At 39.7% G+C, this 17,846-nt stretch overlaps 1 protein-coding gene and 1 long non-coding RNA gene across 3 annotated transcripts in view; one reads left to right on the top strand and one right to left on the bottom strand.

Moving 5' to 3' along the window:
* Positions 1 to 17,846, top strand: part of LOC118311290 — a 38,470-nt gene that overhangs the window by 16,415 nt on the left and 4,209 nt on the right. For both annotated transcript variants that reach the window (XR_004793952.2, XR_004793953.1), the window contains exons 3-7: positions 392 to 501; positions 2,359 to 2,487; positions 3,123 to 3,198; positions 3,383 to 3,515; positions 12,502 to 12,644. This is a non-coding gene — a long non-coding RNA (uncharacterized LOC118311290). The remainder of the gene's footprint in view (positions 1 to 391; positions 502 to 2,358; positions 2,488 to 3,122; positions 3,199 to 3,382; positions 3,516 to 12,501; positions 12,645 to 17,846) is intronic.
* Positions 4,817 to 16,810, bottom strand: LOC118311285 (myosin-7). The gene is made up of 39 exons (XM_035635015.2): positions 16,718 to 16,810; positions 16,479 to 16,533; positions 15,976 to 16,187; positions 15,722 to 15,865; positions 15,455 to 15,611; positions 15,337 to 15,364; positions 15,143 to 15,251; positions 14,901 to 14,993; positions 14,754 to 14,817; positions 14,570 to 14,668; positions 14,372 to 14,475; positions 14,137 to 14,275; positions 13,898 to 14,016; positions 13,665 to 13,814; positions 13,397 to 13,567; positions 13,014 to 13,323; positions 12,765 to 12,844; positions 12,481 to 12,686; positions 11,807 to 11,930; positions 11,396 to 11,532; positions 10,598 to 10,853; positions 10,265 to 10,507; positions 10,004 to 10,180; positions 9,758 to 9,903; positions 9,591 to 9,681; positions 9,095 to 9,484; positions 8,839 to 8,965; positions 8,639 to 8,757; positions 8,359 to 8,555; positions 8,094 to 8,277; positions 7,845 to 8,010; positions 7,634 to 7,758; positions 7,226 to 7,534; positions 6,933 to 7,136; positions 6,550 to 6,846; positions 6,325 to 6,429; positions 6,132 to 6,227; positions 5,893 to 6,027; positions 4,817 to 5,029 (listed from the first exon to the last, which is right to left on the bottom strand). The coding sequence occupies exons 3-39, from the start codon at positions 16,174 to 16,176 to the stop codon at positions 5,009 to 5,011; spliced, it is 5,823 nt and encodes a 1,940-aa protein (XP_035490908.2). The 5' UTR covers positions 16,177 to 16,187; positions 16,479 to 16,533; positions 16,718 to 16,810; the 3' UTR covers positions 4,817 to 5,008.

Genomic DNA, 17,846 nt, shown 5'->3' with positions numbered 1-17,846 from the left:
CAAAAGAACAAGAGTACCATTGTCAAAGTAAGCAAAGAAGACCAAGACAGACAGTGATAGAGATTAACTAGGTGTTATACTCTGTGTTTCTCATGACACAGCTGTAGTGACTGGTTTGTGTGGAGCAATTGGCCATTTCCACAGCAGGCATTTTGACATGAAAAAGTAGGCAAGCACAGGTAAACATGTGTTCAAATGACATAATTGAGTCTCTGTAGTTTAATTCAACAGAACCTTCATTAATATGTTACATACCAGGCAGGGGCAGTGCTTATATTTTATTTACCTCCAGCTTTTCTTTCTCTCTTCCTGTCTTTCCTCTAGCTGTTAACTGGCTGATTGGCTTCCACCTGAACACTCCAGTCATGCTTGCTCTTTGGTTTCTCTCCAGACTGAGCTGACCTATCACCATCCAGGGCCCTGCATTAATGGAAGCACACCTGAAAGGAGATGCTCCCTTATCTTGATCACCCTTGTTGTTGCTTGCCAGAAAAATAAAAGGTATGTGATGGGAGGTTGGATTATAGTTAGGTTTGGGATGCCCTATACATCTGTGTCTAATAACTCTGGGGGGGGGTTGTCTATTGCTAATTAAATAAATGTGTAAAAAGAGTGGATTCATCATCAGGGTTTGCCTGGGAAGTCAAGGAAATCAGGCTCCAAAATTGTTTGTCAGAAATTAACTAACTTAAATGGGTATAAAATATATTTTATTGCTGAAAATTTAGAAATTACACCAATTAAGATCTGCTCTTATACAGCACTTTTTTATAGGATGATGACTTACTTAACTTGTTTGTCTTTTGCTTGTTTTACTTCCTGTCTTTTTCCAGTTTTCTGCTTTTGTGATTCGCTGAGTTTGGCTTCATGTAGCTCTGCTGAGTGCTGACTTAACGTGATGCATGCCGGACTTTACACAATGCACGTTGGTTATACATTTTTTTCAAAAAGTGAAGTTTTGCTCCTCAAGTTGCAGCAACTGGGAACCACCTCTGTGACGTGCAGATACTTTTATTTATTTTATGTTAATCTAGGAAGTTCAGACCCTTTATTATAATAATAATAATAATTTATATTTATATAGCACTTTTCAGGGACTCAAAGTCGTTTTACAGAACAAACAAACAAAACAAGCACAAAAAATAGGGGGGGGGTTCTAAGGATAGGCAGAGGAGAAGAGATGAGTTTTAAGGCGTGACTGGAAGGTGGTGAGGGACTCTGCTCTGTTCATTCATCTCTGTAGATTATTTGATGTATTTGATTGCCGCAGTTTTTTATTTTCACCATGAAAGCTCTAAAATTAGTTTAATTCAGGAGTTTGTATTTTTACCATCTGATTCCTGTTCACCTGGCATATTGCATGTATGACTTTTCCCCCTATACCATAGCCCATCCCAAGTACTTTGATTTAATTGAGAGTGGCAAAAATAATCTTTGTCAACTCACTGATGAGCAACGGGAAGCAGAGGCAGACTTAATAGCTGTCTTTTCATACTGCGACAGTTCACAATGACATATTAGTTCAGCTGCAGTCAGATCAAGTCCCACATTTACCTATAGTCTGCCACACCCTTAGGTGGTTTACCTGTGCCAAGTTGTCAGTACCATATATTTAGTCTCTGCGCTTCCAAATCTTCCTTGTCAGTTTATCTATTCAGTTTGACTCAGTTCCGTTCAGTCCTGTCCTGTTTTTATCCGGGATATATTTGTTTGTGTTTTCTGTCCATGTTCCTGAGTTTGTTTCCACTTACAGACTGTCAGCTTGCATTTTGATTAATCACTCTTTTCTGTACTACCTGCGGAATTTTATGAAATCTGGGTCCTGAACTTCAAATTCTAAAACCACCTTTAAACAACGATCAAGTCAAGGATGACATTAGTTCACGTTATGCAGATGATGCTTTCTTCTATTTTCTTAGTATATGCAGGATCAGTTATCATAAAAAGTGAAAATGGTGACTGTGCCTGCAAAGAATTAAAATAGTTTAGTTGTATAATCATTCTCATGAAGTACTATAAGAGTATGGGTTGTTGTTGTTGTTGTTGTCTTTTACTGGTTTTAACCAAACAATTCCTTGTTTTTGAGGAGCAAATCCCTTAAAATCAGATCATACAAAATTTATTTCTAATTGTATCATCACCTTTTCTTGAGTGCTCAAAAAATACAGATGAACTCTTTATGGTTTTTTTTAAGAAATGTAAAAACCCAAGTATACAACATTTATTATGTTTGTGCGCAAAAACAAATTCATATTGTTGTGACTTGTACTCTTGGCTTATACCCACAACATGGCTGCTGCATGTGCCCTTGGCCTTCTCCTGTTGACATTGCATTGTTTTCTTCCCTTTATCCTTGAGGACAAAGATAACTTGTGAAATTCCTGCTGGGTGCCTTTGGGGCTTGCTGGTTCAAAGAAGAGCCTGGGGACAGCTTGTGACGTGAATGGTCAGGGCAGGTTTAAGTTCTTCATTGACCAGCAGCAACAGGTGATAAGACCATGAGAAACTGCTGATGAACTGTATGTACGGTGTAATGTTGGATACTGTATCATTTATATACCAGAATAAACCAAATGAGTCTGTTGAGAAACAAATTGTTTGCACATAACTCAAGTGTCTTAATATGTTTGACATTTAATTAGCTCCTAAGGCAAAACGGTAGCCATTAGCTTTCTGAAACGTGAAATGATTTTCTCGGCCTGACAAAGAATTTAGGGAAACAGTATGGTACAAATTAAATCCTACAAGTCAAGTTCGCCTACTTTCTATCACATTGTATTCCACCAGGATAAAATGTGCTTGCCTCCATAGTAGAATTCTCCTTTCCTTTACATATCCCTAAGTCTATTCCAGGCGCTAGCAGGGCACTTGGTCGTCCATGAAAGGCCTCATTCCCAGCTGTCTACCGTCCTTGTGTCTTTGACTTTTACAGTCACATGAATGCACAAGGGAAGGTGTGAGGCACCTTGTCTCACTTAAGTTTGACACTGGAGCTAGCAAAGCTATTGTTAGTTTTTGGTCTTTGTTCTTGTGAAAGGTCACTTCTAAGTGGGTGTTGAGATTTGTCAGAAGCTTGCAGGAGTTCATTGGTCTCTTGCCTCGTCTTCTCTCCACTCATTTAGACTATGGACTTCTTTGTGGACCCTTCGCTTGTCTTCTGATGAGGCAATGATCAGGACGTGGCAAAATATTAGGAAGGTACAGTTGACTATTTTAAGCTATTATTAACTTTTTTAGGTGTAACACTTCTAAATTCATTATTTTCTTTTGGGAAACAATTAATTTCAAAAAAGTGCAGACATTTTTTTTCCTTCATTATATACTCTTACATATTATCAGTGTCCTGCTTTCATTGATGAAATGATGTTGCTTGAATTCACAGGTCTGTCTTGGAGGACTCTACCCCTTAATACACCAAGTCCAGAATATCTGTTGTCAGACATAATTCAAATGGCCTTCCCTCATCGGGTTTTGAAAAGAGCATGATTGTTACTACCTCCACGTCTGATATGAAGGTTTGTGGTTTCAACTTACTCTCTTTGATCTTCAAACACTGTTTCTTTGCAATCATATCAAAGTTGAAGGAAATCTTATGAGTTACATTCATGTAAAATGGAAGCAGGTTGGATCAGTACTAGGTGATGCCCAATTCTCTGTCTAAAGAAAGTAAATTCTAAATGTGTAGATGGCTATCTTTCAGTTTCAGCTAACGTAAATAACAATAATACAACAGGGCAATACAATTGGTAATTGGTGAGGTTCTTGTTTTATGATGTTATAGGTGTAATCATAGGTATTTAGCTAATTTTAGTGGGTGTGTGTCTGTACAAATGTATGTCAAACAATATGTTAACATATTTACTGCATGCAATCATATTGCCCATTCTGACTACCCTAATCTTCCTCTAATAACCCCAAACATTTCTTGTCTGCCAATTCTGATTTATTTTAACTTTGAGTTATTTATTTTTACAGTAAGTAATTGAGGCAGCAACATTCTGCAACAGTCTGTTCTCCTTATCACACTATCAGTTGTGAGGCTTTTTAAGTCTCTGTAAATGTCTTTGTTCTAACAACCACCACAAAATTGTATATTTCTGTTTATCTTTAATCATGTTGCGAGGAAAACAAGCTGCAACACTTTAATTCCAAAGGAAAGATTAAACTATAAAAGTAGCATGATAGGTGTCAGTATATAAGGATAGTTGTTCCTAACTACTAGGGTGTGTGAGTGCCCCCTGCTGATCATGTTGAATTTTGCAACATGAGGTTGCAACGCTTAATGAATAAACCTGACTAATTGATAACAGATGGAAATTTAATCATGTATGTTCTCCCTTAGAGGGAAATGGCTTAAAGCCACAATGCAGCACTATGTAGAAAGCTTAAAAAATATATTTAAAAAAGGGCATTGTCAGGTAGCGTTGTTTCATAAGTAATAGTAGTTGTGACAAAAAAAATCAATCACACACACACACACGCACGCACGCACGCACTCACAAATTAAATAGCATTCTTTTAATTTGTGGCCTTAATTTGAAATAAGAATGAATGACGAGAATCAGATCAGTGACAGCTTCCCAACTTATTCTTTCAACCTAATTCATTTTATAATTGACGTTTTTAGCTGATGTTTATATATTTGTTACACATTCACACACACACACACACACTGATTGGGTCTGACTTCACTTTGGTGATGAGACAATGATTAGTCAATTTTAAACTCCAACAAAATTCTCCTAAAGGATCATTTTAAAAAAAGTTTCTTCAATAGCATAATAACATGCGTTTGGAAAGACAACACTTTTCCTGGTTTCATTGTGCATTTTATTTATTTATTTATTATTAATACACTTGTGTAATCATGTATTTTATTTCTTAATTCAATTAAAATAGGAATCTGCAACCATTTCTGCTACTGACCAACAACAACAAAACATGCTTAAGGAGACACCATCACACAAATAGCAGGTGCCTCAGAAATGGTCATTTTTGAAGAGGGAGTTCACTCTCCGTCAAGCCCTTTCTGAAACAAAAGACAGAAAACACAAACAATCAGCTGTAACAGTAAGACATTGTTTTACATTATACTAAAGGATTATTTCTTAAAGCTAGGAAGCATTACTTTCTGTATGGGGAAGTAACAGAATAGCATGATTTCCTCTTTGGAGAGGTCTACAGTGATATCTTTGTCATGTAATTTTTCCTGATTTGTTTAGTGTTAAACAAAAATAAAATGGCCAACATGGCTGCTTGAAGGGTTGTAAATTGCAAGCCTAATGGTGTGTTCACATCGGACGCGACGCTAGGGTAGATTACATACAAAGTCAATACAAAGATGCGACTAGACTTGAATTTCGCGGCACTGACTCGGGCGGCGCGAATGATACGATATACGCGATGCGAAACCAGGCGAAATTCGCAGGGGTGTCCATCGCTCGAGTTGAAATATTTGAACTCAGGCGATATATTTTCGAGACGCGATAGCCAACGAGCGTTGAGATCCTCCCTCCGTCACCTGTCGTCAGACGGCCAGGCCAGGTCGATAGTCGCATCAGGACCGGGTGTTGGCAGAAAGTGAACGAAGAAGTTGGACACTAGCTAGCTAGTTAGCCCCAGTTAGCACTTTTTTTCCTTCTGCAGTTCATGTTTACCTGCATGTGTGTGTGTGTCTTTGTCTGTGTGTGTTTGTTCAGATGAGGTTTGTCGGAGAAAGTGGAAGGGATTGAACGGTCAAACTGAGACACAAATAAGCACAAATGTTTGCTTGCGTCCAAACTCGCGCGTATCGCGCAAATTTACGCAATGCATAAAAGAAATTGCCTCACGTCCAGTGTGAACGCACCATAACACTTGCACGAAATCTTTGTCCAATTTGTGTGTACCAACCTTTGACCCCACATCGCGGCTCTTAGCACGTAGCTTGTTGACTTGAGACTCAGCAATGTCTGCTCTCTCCTCCGCTTCATCAAGCTCATGTTGAAGCTTACGGAACTTGGTGAGATTGCTGTTGGCCTGTTCCTCCTACACAACAGAAACGACATATATGTTTTAGTCTGAACAGATTGTGCCTATTTTCAGCTGTCAGTTCAGTTGTAATGCTGGCATTTAAAACTCAAAGTACTTACAGCATCCTCCGTAGCCTTTTTGTAGGATTTGACCTTAAGCTGCAGCTTGTCCACCAAATCCTGAAGACGTGCTAGATTTTTACGGTCCTCTTCAGTCTTTAAATGTACAAGAAATAATTATGAAGTGTATATGTTTTGGCTATGAATATACTTTTCATTGCATAAACAGACTTTGGTATAAGTTGACTGTTACCTGATAACTAAGCTCCTTTATACGTCTTTCATATTTCCTTAATCCCTTAACAGCATCACTGGCCTTTTTCTGTTCACTTTCCACCTCATTTTCAAGTTCCCTGACCTGCAGGATGTAGGATGTAATCACAAAAAAGTCAGTCAATGCCCCAGTATATTACATAGAGCAGATATGTATTTAGATATTTAGATCATGCCAGGTGCCAAGGAACTAATGGACACCCACCCTGGCCTCGAGCTTCTGTATCTGCTTCTTGCCTCCCTTCATGGCGATCTGCTCAGCCTCATCCAGACGGTGCTGCAGGTCTTTGATGGTTTGCTCCATGTTCTTCTTCATACGCTCCAGGTGAGAGCTGGTGTCCTGCTCTTTCTTCAGCTCCTCTGCCATCATGGCAGCATCAGTAATGGCCTTCTTGGCCTTCTCCTCTGCATTTCTGCACTCCTGCACAGCATCTTCTACTTCTGTCTGAAGCTGGGACGTATCTGCCTCCAGCTTCTTCTTCTGGTTTATCAGGCTGATGTTCTGGTTGAGAACACAATATTAATATCAGAATTCCTCAGTATACTGACAGTAATTAAAAAGAACTGTGTTAGATGAGTGAATTTTACCTGTGAGTGCAGTAGCTGCACCCTCTCACTAACATCCATCAGCTCTTGCTCAGCAAGTTTGCGACCTCTCTCAGTTTGCTCCAGAGCAGCTCTCAACTCCTCCACTTCAGCCTGAAGCAGGGTGTTGCGTCTCTCAACAATGGCAATGTTTTCCTTCATATCATCATTGACTCGCAGAGAGTCATCAAGTTGGAGCAGAGTATCCTTTAAGATGAAAACCCAGGGGACTTTATTTTGACTTATGTTTGTAAAAGTAATGGTACCATAGCTTTAGTAATTCACATTCATTCAACCTTGAGATGAGCGTGAACAGCCTTGAGTTGTTTCTGGGCCTCAGCTGCCTGCCTGTTGGCCTGGCTGAGCTGGATTTCCATCTCATTGAGGTCTCCCTCCATCTTCTTCTTCAGACGCAGGGCCTCATTCCTGCTGCGAGTCTCAGCATCGAGAGAGCTCTGAAGAGTGTCCACAATTCGCTGATGGTTTCTTTTTGCTTGCTCCATCTCTTCATCTTTTTCGGTCAGCTTGCGCTCAATATCAGCTTTCACCTGATTGAACTCGAGCTGGGCTCTGAGAATCTTCCCCTCCTCATGCTCCAGTGAGGCCTAGACAGACAAACAGGATGTTGTATTTAATTTCAGGGGTTTCACTTGTTGCTGACACATTAATGTCCCCAAGGGTGTTAACATAAAGCCACAACATACCTCTGCCTCCTCCAGAGCTGTTTGTATATCTGACTTCTCTTGTTCCAACTGTTTTCGAATCTTCTCAAGCTCATGAATACTCTTTCCACCCTCAGCAATTTGTTCAGTGAGGTCAGATATTTCCTCTGAGAAACAAAATGTAACATTTTCAATTGTTAAGTCAATAGAACAAATCCTACAAACAGATGTGTAAGCTGCTGTTAACTCTTACCCTGTAGATTCTTATTCTCTCGCTTCATTGTCTCCAGATGTTCAAGAGATTCTTCATAGGAGTTCTTCAGTTTGAAGAGCTCAGTGCTCAGAGACCTGGCTTCCTTCTGAGAACTGTCCAGCTCTGTTTGAGACTCCTCATACTTCTGTTTCCATTCTGCCAAGACCTGAAATATGTGTACATATGTGTTATTATTTTCAAATTCCTCATTGAAAAGAGCAAAATGGCCATGTGTTCATTAAATTCTACCTTGTCAAAGTTTCTTTGCTTCTTGTCCAGAGCAGCAGCAGCAGCATTAGACCTCTCCACATCCACCATGAGATCTTCAATCTCGTTCTGCAGTCTGTGTTTGGTCTTCTCCAGAGAGGAACATTTGGAATTCACTGCTTCAACAGCCTCTTCAGCATCTTGCAGACGCTGAGCCAGCTTTTTTCTGGAGTACAATATAATTCATTCAGGGTTAATTGCTTTAAAACTTGAGAGAATTGTTTAAGTGAAAATATCTTTTACTCACTTGGCCTCCTCCAGCTCCTCGGTCCTCTGGATGGCATCAGTTTCGTACTTAGCTCTCCACTGAGCCACCTCAGAGTTGGCCTTGGACATGCTGCGCTGCAGTTCAGCCTTGGCCTCCTGCTCCTCCTCATACTGCTCCCTGAGCAGGTCACAGTCGTGACGAGAAGACTGCACTGCATGGGCTAATGCATTCTTGGCCTGAAATGAAAGCATAAATTAATGTGCCTGTGTACCAACATCCAGTCTGCACTAAATGAGGTCTCACTGAAATGTTTTGCTACCTTGATTTCTTCCTCTAGTTGTCTTTTAAGATCTTCAACTTGCTGAGTGTAGGACTGTTTTCCTCTGGTGAGCTGAGACACCAGAGAATCCTTTTCCTCAAGCATCCTTGAAAGTTCACCTAATTTCGATTCAAAATGATTTAAAATGAGTACTTCATATCTCCAAAAAACACAAATCAAATCAAATCAAATGCATATACCATTCTCAGTTTGAAGCTTTGCTTTCTGCATGGTGAAGTCATTAATGGTTCGCTGTCCTTCTTCTGCCTTTGTTTTATACTCATTCATGTTGTCTTCCAGAGACCTGCACATTTTCTCCAAATTATTCTGAAAACATACCACAACATTACAAATTGCACATGAAATACTTGAGAAGTGTTGGCATTTTAAACTTCTTTCTTTCGTCGAAACCTTTAAGCAAAAATGAGTAAATCAACATAAAAAGTAGTACCTTACCTTAGCCTTCACAATATGTTCCATATTGGAGACCACATCATCCAGTTCCAGTCGGAGCTCACTCTTCTCCTTCTCCAGCTTCTGCTTGACTCTCTGCAGGTTGTCTAACTGCTCTCCCAGGTCAGCAACACTGTCAGCCTGTTTCTTCCTGAGTGTGGCGGCGGTGGATTCATGCTGCAGAGTGGCCTCTTCAAGGTCTCTGCGGAGTTTCTGGAACTCAGCGTCTCTCTTCTTGTTCATCTCAATCTGGGCAGATGTTGCTCCACCGGCCTCCTCCAGCCTCTCGCTGATCTCCTCCAGCTCTCTGGCCAAGTCTGCTCTCTGCTTCTCCACCCGAGCTCGGGCAGCTCGCTCTGCCTCAAGCTCTTCCTCCAGCTCTTCAATGCGGGCCTAGACCAAAGTCAGTGTTATTTTTTCATTGAATGGCTATTCATTGTGGAATCAGAGAATGTCACATTCATGTGTTAGCAACACACGTCCTCTTATTTAACCGTACCTGCAGCTCCTTCAATTTTTTCTGGAGCTGTGCACTCATTATTTGTTCATCTTCTATTTTGCCATTGAGTTGGCTGATTTCAAAATCTTTTCTGTAAGTGAAAAAAAGTTAATGAACATTGCAGCTGACTTATAGTCTAAATTATATTAGTACTTGTCTCATATTACTTTTTCAGCCTCTCTATGAGTTGCTGTTTGTCATTTTCCAGGTCCATGACACACTCTTGAGCTAACTTAAGGTCTCCTTCAAGCTTCCGCTTTGCTCTCTCAAGATCCATACGTATTTTTTTCTCTTGCTCAAGGGATCCTTCAAGCTGTGGAGGGTGATAAAGGTTAACGCTTTTAAAATTTCCTTTTGATATTATTTATTGATTTTAAAACCGACAGTAATACTGTCATCTCCTATGTTCCTACATCATCCACTTGCTGCTCCAGCTTGGCCTTGGCCTTGGTGAGAGTGTTAACTTTGTCTTCTTCACTCTGCAGGTCATCCAGTGTTTGCTGATGAGCCTCCTGTAAAGCTTTCTTTTCCTTGGTCAACTTGGCAATGATCTCCTCCAGAGCTGCCATCTCCTCGACCAGGTTCTTTACCTAAGACCAGAAGATATTTTTTATCAAGGACTTCAACACACCTTATACTCAGAGTAAATCTACTGTAATTAGTGTTTGTGGTACCTTGTTCTCAGTGGCATGCTTCTCTTTTTCCACTTTTGCCAGAGTTAACTCTAAGTCATCAATGTCTTTCTTTAACTCGGAGCACTCATCCTCCAGCTTCCTCTTCTTAGCAGTCAGTTCAGCATTCATCTCCTCCTCATCCTCCAGTCTTTCTGTCAGCTCTTTGGCCTTTGCCTCCAGCTGAATCTTGCTTTTGATCAGCCCTTCACATCTTTCTTCAGCATCACACAGAGTATCTTGCTCCTGTTATCGTTAGAAAAAGAGTTCAGCTTTACACCTTGGCAGACTTGGTCTGATTTTAAAATTTGTAATGCCGATAGATTTTGAACATACAGCCTGAACTTGGAGCTGCAGGTCATTCTTCTCTTGGAGAAGAGTGACCATTTTTTCCTCAAGTTCCTTCCTGCGGGCTTCTGATTTTGCATAAGCCTCTTTCAGTTTGGTAAACTCTTCCTTCATGTTGGCCATCTCCTTCTCATTCTCTGCCGACTTCAACAAAGGCTTGATTTTGAAGAACATCCTCATCCAGGGCCAATTCTTGACCCCCATGAAGGCACGGATGTTCCACTGGATCACAAGCAGTGCATCCCTGTGGACATGGGTCCAAAATGCATTCACTTTCTAATCATCAGTATTTTGCTGCAACACTTATAGTTGTAGAACACAATTATTTTTGCATCATTAAAATGCAACACATTGCATTTTTCGACTGTTGGCACAAAGTGGTGTTCAATTGTGAAACTCTTGATAGCAACATAAATGTAGTGCACAAAATGATAATTAGGGAGTAATTTCATACACAGCCATGAATATGTTGCAGACTAATACAAGTAATTCCAAGAAACAAATTCAGTATTGATGAGTCAATTTTTTGCATGTACTTTACTTATTATTCAATGCAAGTGAATCAGAATGATTGGCTTTGAATCACTCACTAGATTTAATTTGTGCCTGGTTTATGATTTTTTGAGGTGATCCAAAGTAAGATAAAATAACTTAAACGTAAAATATATGAAAAAGACTATCTCAATCTCACTTTGAATTAACTGTCTATTTCACCTTTGTTTTGATTATGCCTATGGCTTTATTGGTATATTCACTATACTTTAGTTAACTTAAGAGTGCATGTACCTGCGTTCTACAATCTTCTGGAATTCAATTCTTGCCAGAACACCTCGGGATCTTGCCTGGATCCTGGTGATGATTAGAGCTAAACGATCATCACGCATTTCCTCAAGCAGACCAAGCAGTCCAGCTTTGAAGAACACCTGATTTTTGCAAACAGACATCTTCAGTAGCAACATGCACAATAAGCATAATGCCTAATGCTTGGCTGATTACAAATTTCTGTATGTTATCACATTCACAGTAGTTTTTTGAATGGAAGCAGAAGTGTTTGAACTGAGTGATGTCCTAAATGTGCCTGGCATTAGAGAATTGTAACTGAAAATCATAAACATAGTCCTTTACTACATTAGGGCAATAATAAAAATACATATGCTTCATAGTCTGTATCTTGAAATTAATTTGACCAATACTTACCTTGGTGTGCCCCAGTTTGTACTGGCTGTGGTCTATATCCAAGGAGCCCAAAAGCTTCTCTGAAGCTTTCTTGTTATCAATGAATTGTCCCTCGGGGATTGCGATTGGGTTCAAAATACGGTATCTTCGTAATACAGATAAAAGATAATTTCAATATTAATTCATGTTATGTGAAATATCAATTTATAACTCTTATAACTATAACTAAATAAATAACCACATGCATGCATACAGGGCATGAATGCTTACTGAATGATTTATTTAGCATGTCTCCAGATTTCAAACCAGTTGAACACCTATGGGGGATTTTGCAGCAATGTATCAGACAGTTGATCAGCGCCCAACCAGAAATCGCAAACCACAACAAATTTGATCAGTCAGTTTGGTGGCATGTCTCATCTAGCACACAAAACGTAGACTCCTTTGCCTCAATGAGTTGAATGCCTGCGCACACAAGTAACTGTCGAACAACATATATTCGCTCAAATTTAAGATGATCGTCTCAATTTTAGTCAAATGCTTACAACAGCGCAAACCACTTGCACCCTACAGCTGTTGAATGTTTGTTACTCACACTAATAATGTGTCTAGCCTCTTTCATGTTGTGCCTTTGATTACCAAAACTAAAAAGAAATGCAGGTAATGCCTGCATTTCATTAAAGCTTGACAGGCACCTCTGTTTGAAATCTCCGTAGAGGATCCTGTTGGGGAAACCCTTTCGGCAGATCCGGATGCCTTCCAGCACACCGTTACAGCGCAGCTGGTGCATCACCAGGGGGTTCTCCATGGCCCCGGGAGTCTTGGTCTCGTTGGGGATGATGCAGCGTACAAAGTGAGGGTGAGTAGACCTCAAGTTGGTCATCAGCTTGTTTAGGTTCTCCTATTAGTGCAGGAGAACTTTCAATTAACTAATGTATCACACATATAAAATAAGAACAAATAAGAAGCTGATTTTTACCCTATGTAAGGCTGATACAGTCTGGAAGGATGAACCTTTCTTCTTGGTACCACCTTTTCCCTTCCCACCAGATTCCTGAGCTAAATAAAACATTTATAAGTAGACAATGTTAAAGAAACGTTCTAGATTGTTTTTTAAAGCTGAAGTGACATAAGGTAGTGCATGAATAAATGTATTTTATGTTAAGGTTTTTTATTCTACTGCACATTATACATCATTTCTAAATTAATTTTTATTTTTGATACAAACCTGCGTCTGACCCAGCATAATTCGCAAAGAGGGTAGCCAGCAGCTTGAGAGTAGATTTCTGGTACAATCCTACAACAGTCTCATTCAGAGGATCTTTGTTCTTCACCAGCCAGTTGTTGATATTATAATCAACAGTTCCAGCATAATGCATCAGGGCAAAATGGGCCTCTGGTTTTCCTTTGATAACTCTGGGCTTCTGGAAGTTGGCAGATTTCCCCAAGTGGTTGTCATAGAGCTTTGCTTTAAAGGTGGCATCAGAGGCTTTAGGAAACATGCACTCCTCTTCAAGGATGGACATGATACCCATGGGCTGAGGAGACAAAATATGAATGGTTTAGGAAACATTTTTCTTTCATATTTATTCATATTTTCTGGAATCTCACCTTTTCAATGAGGTCAATACAGGCCTGCAGATCCATACCAAAGTCTATGAAAGTCCATTCAATGCCCTCTTTTTTGTACTCTTCCTGCTCCAGCACAAACATGTGGTGGTTGAAAAACTGTTGCAGTTTTTCATTGGTGAAGTTGATGCACATCTGCTCAAAGGTGTTGAACTGTAATGAAACGGTCCTCAGAATAAGGCTTGATCATTTCTCCTTAAATCAGAGACTACAGTACTTCATATAGATTATATTTTATTTTCATGCTCACATCAAAGATCTCAAATCCAGCTATGTCCAGCACACCAATAAAGTACTGACGAGGCTGCTTGGTGTCCAGGGAATGGTTGATCCTCACCACCATCCACAGAAACATCTTCTCATACACTGACTTAGACAGTGCACTAACTGCATAAGACACCTAACAAGGAAATACATAAACACTGTTTTAAACCTTTTTGGACTTATTTTAGGAATTGAACCAACAAAATCTTATTCTCTCACCTGTGCGACATTTTGTCCCTTGGTGACCCACTCATTTCCTACTTTGACTCTCGGGTGACAGAGACCTTTGATGAGGTCGGCAGAGTTCAGGCCCATCAGATATGAAACTTTGTCTGCAACTGTTGAGAGATTGTAGTATTGAATCGTCAAGGTCATCGCTGCCTCTCACAGTCTGCCATCGTCCTTCTTTTATCCCTGATTCTTTGAGCGCCGTTTGTTTTTTGACATCTGTCTCTTACCCTCAGTGCCATCAGCCTCTGCCTGCTCCTCTCGCTGCTTCTGCTTAAACTTCATGTTGCCATAGTGCATGATAGCCCCAGTCAGCTTGTAAATGCCATTCTTCTCTTCTTGGGTGAAGCCCAGCACATCAAATGCATCCTGAATAAGATAAAACATCATTACAACTGCATCTCTGGCATTGTAAATGTTGATTTATGAATTAGGATTTGACTAGGATTCAAAGACCCATCTCACATCCGTGGCCATCAGCTCTTCAGAATCATTGATAGAGGTCACTGTTGTCTCTCCTTGAGAGATGAAGGCATAGTCATAGGGGTTGTTGGTGATGAGCATCATGTCTAAAAGAAGATAGTTGACAAAATAGAAAATGTTTAAGTTACAATGCATGATGCAGTTACAGTACAGCCATGTATCACCCGAATGTGCACTTACCCAGAAGTTCAGGCTTTGCCTGAGACAAGATCTGGTAGAAAATGTGGTAGTCCCTCTCAGCTTTGAGCTGGTACGTCACACGAGACTTTTCCAGAAGGTCTGTTTGGAGAAAACAATTGTTACTGTGGTACACTGAACAGTTGATAGGTGAGTCTACCTTTGGTAAAAAAATGATTTTACTCACAAGTTTCAATATCAGCTGAGGCCAGCTTTCCTCGATTGTCAAAATGAATGCGGATGAATTTACCCTAACAGACAGAGCGCCTCTCATTTTAATGAAGTTGATTCAGTCACTTTCCAGAATTATATTTACAATCGCATAGACACTCACAAATCTAGAAGAGTTATCATTCCTTATGGTCTTGGCATTTCCAAAGGCCTCCAGAGCTGGGTTAGCTTGGATGATCTGGTCCTCCAGGGTACCCTGATTTTTTTAAAAGATGCAACTTCAGGTTCATTGCCAAGTATGTAAAATTACAAAATCTATCTCAGGTTTAATAAACTATTTTTAACTGACATGTGATTTTGCCATACCAGTCATACTGAAATACTCATATATATATATATATATACCTTCTTTTCACTGGCTGCATCTTTCTTCCCACCTGGGGCAGCTGCGATGCTGGCAAAGTACTGAATGACACGTTTGGTGTTGACAGTCTTTCCAGCACCGGATTCCCCACTGAGTAGACGAGAGTCAGAAGGTTTTAGTCCAAGACAAATTATGCTAAACTACAGAGGAGATTTTTGTTGGAAGTGTAACTTACGTGATAAGGATTGACTGGTTTTCTCTGTCTGCCAGCAAGAGAAATGATCAAAATATATAAAAACTGCATGATGTCAGAGCTGAATATTTACAGGTCAAGGATAGGGCAGATTATGTACCTGACAGCATGTACTGATAGGCATTGTCAGAGATGGAGAAGATATGAGGAGGAGCTTCAGTCCTCTTCTTTCCTCTGTAGGCAACAACCACTTCTTGGTTGTAGACTGGCAGCGCTTTGTAAGGGTTGATAGTCACACAGAACAGCCCAGAGTAGGTCTATCATATTAAAAGAGTGTTGGATTGAGGGTAGTGGTGAAATCTCAGATGTCTTATAATGAAAGAAAGTTTTTTATTAAAAAGAGTAACAGATTAAGTCACAGTCTTACGTAAATCATCCATGCTGCGTAACGCTCTTTGAGGTTGAACAGCACAGCTGGCTCATGGAGGAAGGTGAACATCGCCATGTCTTCAATTTTATCAAACTTTGGTGGGTTCTGAGGGTGCACATCACACTCCTTCACTGTGACAGTCTGCAAAAGAAAATAATACATGTACAGTCACAGTGATCAAAGCCTTTAACCAATTGCCTATCTCTTAAAATGTGTTCATCAGCCCTTTTCTTAACCTCTATTTCATCTACCTTTCCAAATTCAGTTTCAGCTGTGACTTTGTCGCCAGCTCGACTGGTGATAGAAGCCTTGACGTACTCGACCTCAGCGTCAGGAACAAAGCACTCCTTCTTCATGTCGAATTGACGAGTCTGGGCCTCCAGACGCTCCTTATCTGACTTTCTCAGAAAAGTAGCCGCAACCCCAAACTCCCTCATGACAGCGTCACCCATGTTTTAACCGTCTAAAAATACAACATATAAATTACTAACATAAATCAGAATCGTGGACTCTGGAATTACTGTAGAATGTGAACAACAGGACATTTCATAAATTCAAGCATTGCATTAGCTATTAGTCAGATTGGGTTATCTGCATAAAGATATCCTAAATCTTAAAAATATTATGTGCACTACATTATTCATCTAATCTATTGAGGTTGTGGATATAACTGAGAAACAGCGAAATGCTCAATTAAATACAGCTGTATATGAACATAAAAAAAAATTCAAATTGAATAAAAAGTGTCATTTACCTTGGTCGGGTTGGACTATAAACGACAAGTGTCAGTCAGGGTCTTACGATTTAAACTAGACAACAAAGCAAAACATTATTTCATTACTGCTTCCATAACAACACCATCTGTTACCACATGATATCAATAAAAACCATACACCAAAAGCAACTGACAAAAGACATTTTTAGACTATTTTAAAATCAGATCAATAAGTTAAATGTCACAATTTCATCCCATCTGTATAAATGTCTGCTTACCTTTGACTGTCAACCTTTAAATCAAGAGAAGTGATCAGCCCTGTCGCCTGTCTGCAGCCCTCCCTCTATTAATAAGGGTTGTTTATCCGCCAAATATGGGATGAATTTTTGGAGAAAGGTATCACATTGAAAAGTGTTCTCCTAAATGGGCAGGATGCACTGCTGCTATTTGTTGCATTAACCTTGTGACTAACAAGGCGAGGACAATACATGTTACAAAGAAAGGGGAGGGCACGAGGTGGGGATGAGGGACAGGCTTGATATCAAATGACTTCTATTTATTTCATATAAATGATAACAGGTCATTGTATGTATACTTGTATAAGCTGCTCCATTCATTTATTTAGATATGTTCAGTACAATGTCATAGAATCAGTATTTGACATTTCATAGTTTGGTTTCTATCTTTTAAAATTAACTTATATTTGGTATTTCACACATTAGAGACTATTTTCTTTTACTTTTAAGGGGCTATTAAATCCTTAATTAAATTATAAGTCTTGGTTCAGTCACTTTCTGGAATTATATTAGGGGTTAGCCCTGCCATATGGTTTTAAATAAAATGAAATTTTTTGTATGTGAAATGTGAATGTGAAATCAGGGCGTGAAGATATTCCATTTAAATGTGTTGTCAAAAAGTGATGATGCTTCCTTCCCCAGTGACAGCATCAGTGCATTCAGTGTTTCAATGTTAAATCCCAAACAAGAGGCTGACAAGCAAGTTTAATGGGTCAATAAGAAGACTTTACTTTCATGTTAGGATTCGGAGAACAGATAAAGGCCAGCAAGGGCTAGTCATGTCAAGGGGTGAGGGGTGGGCGGCACAATAAGCAGCTGTTATCACTCACCACTGTTCTGCACAGCTAGGTCTACACCCTTTGTCTCATGCTGTCCTCGTGGCATTATTCCCTTTCCTTTAGCCTTGAGGACAAAGATAACCCTGTGAAATTCTTCTCTGGAATTTTTTTCTCTCTGATTGAGAAGGGCAGCCTTTGAGGGCACTGTTATAGCTGAGCAATGTGATGTCATGATGGATGAAGGGTAACAGGTGGATACTACTGACAATATATGTAGAAATATATATCCCTTCATTTTATATGTCAGCATTTTTTGTGGTTGTGTGTGTGTG

The sequence above is a fragment of the Scophthalmus maximus genome, chromosome 5 (genome assembly GCF_022379125.1).
Source record: "Scophthalmus maximus strain ysfricsl-2021 chromosome 5, ASM2237912v1, whole genome shotgun sequence".
NCBI classification, from domain to species: domain Eukaryota; kingdom Metazoa; phylum Chordata; class Actinopteri; order Pleuronectiformes; family Scophthalmidae; genus Scophthalmus; species Scophthalmus maximus.
This window is presented reverse-complemented; position numbering and strand designations above follow the sequence as displayed.

Excerpts from the sequence above, each read along its gene's own strand:
- LOC118311285 (XM_035635015.2), bottom strand. The coding sequence starts at position 16,176 with ATGGGTGACGCTGTCATGAGGGAGTTTGGGGTTGCGGCTACTTTTCTG. Across the intron at positions 14,017-14,136 it reads AGAGGCTGATGGCACTGAGG|TTGCAGACAAAGTTTCATAT; the intron begins GTAAGAGACAGA and ends ATCTCTCAACAG. Across the intron at positions 10,181-10,264 it reads AGCATGCCACTGAGAACAAG|GTAAAGAACCTGGTCGAGGA; the intron begins GTACCACAAACA and ends TTCTGGTCTTAG.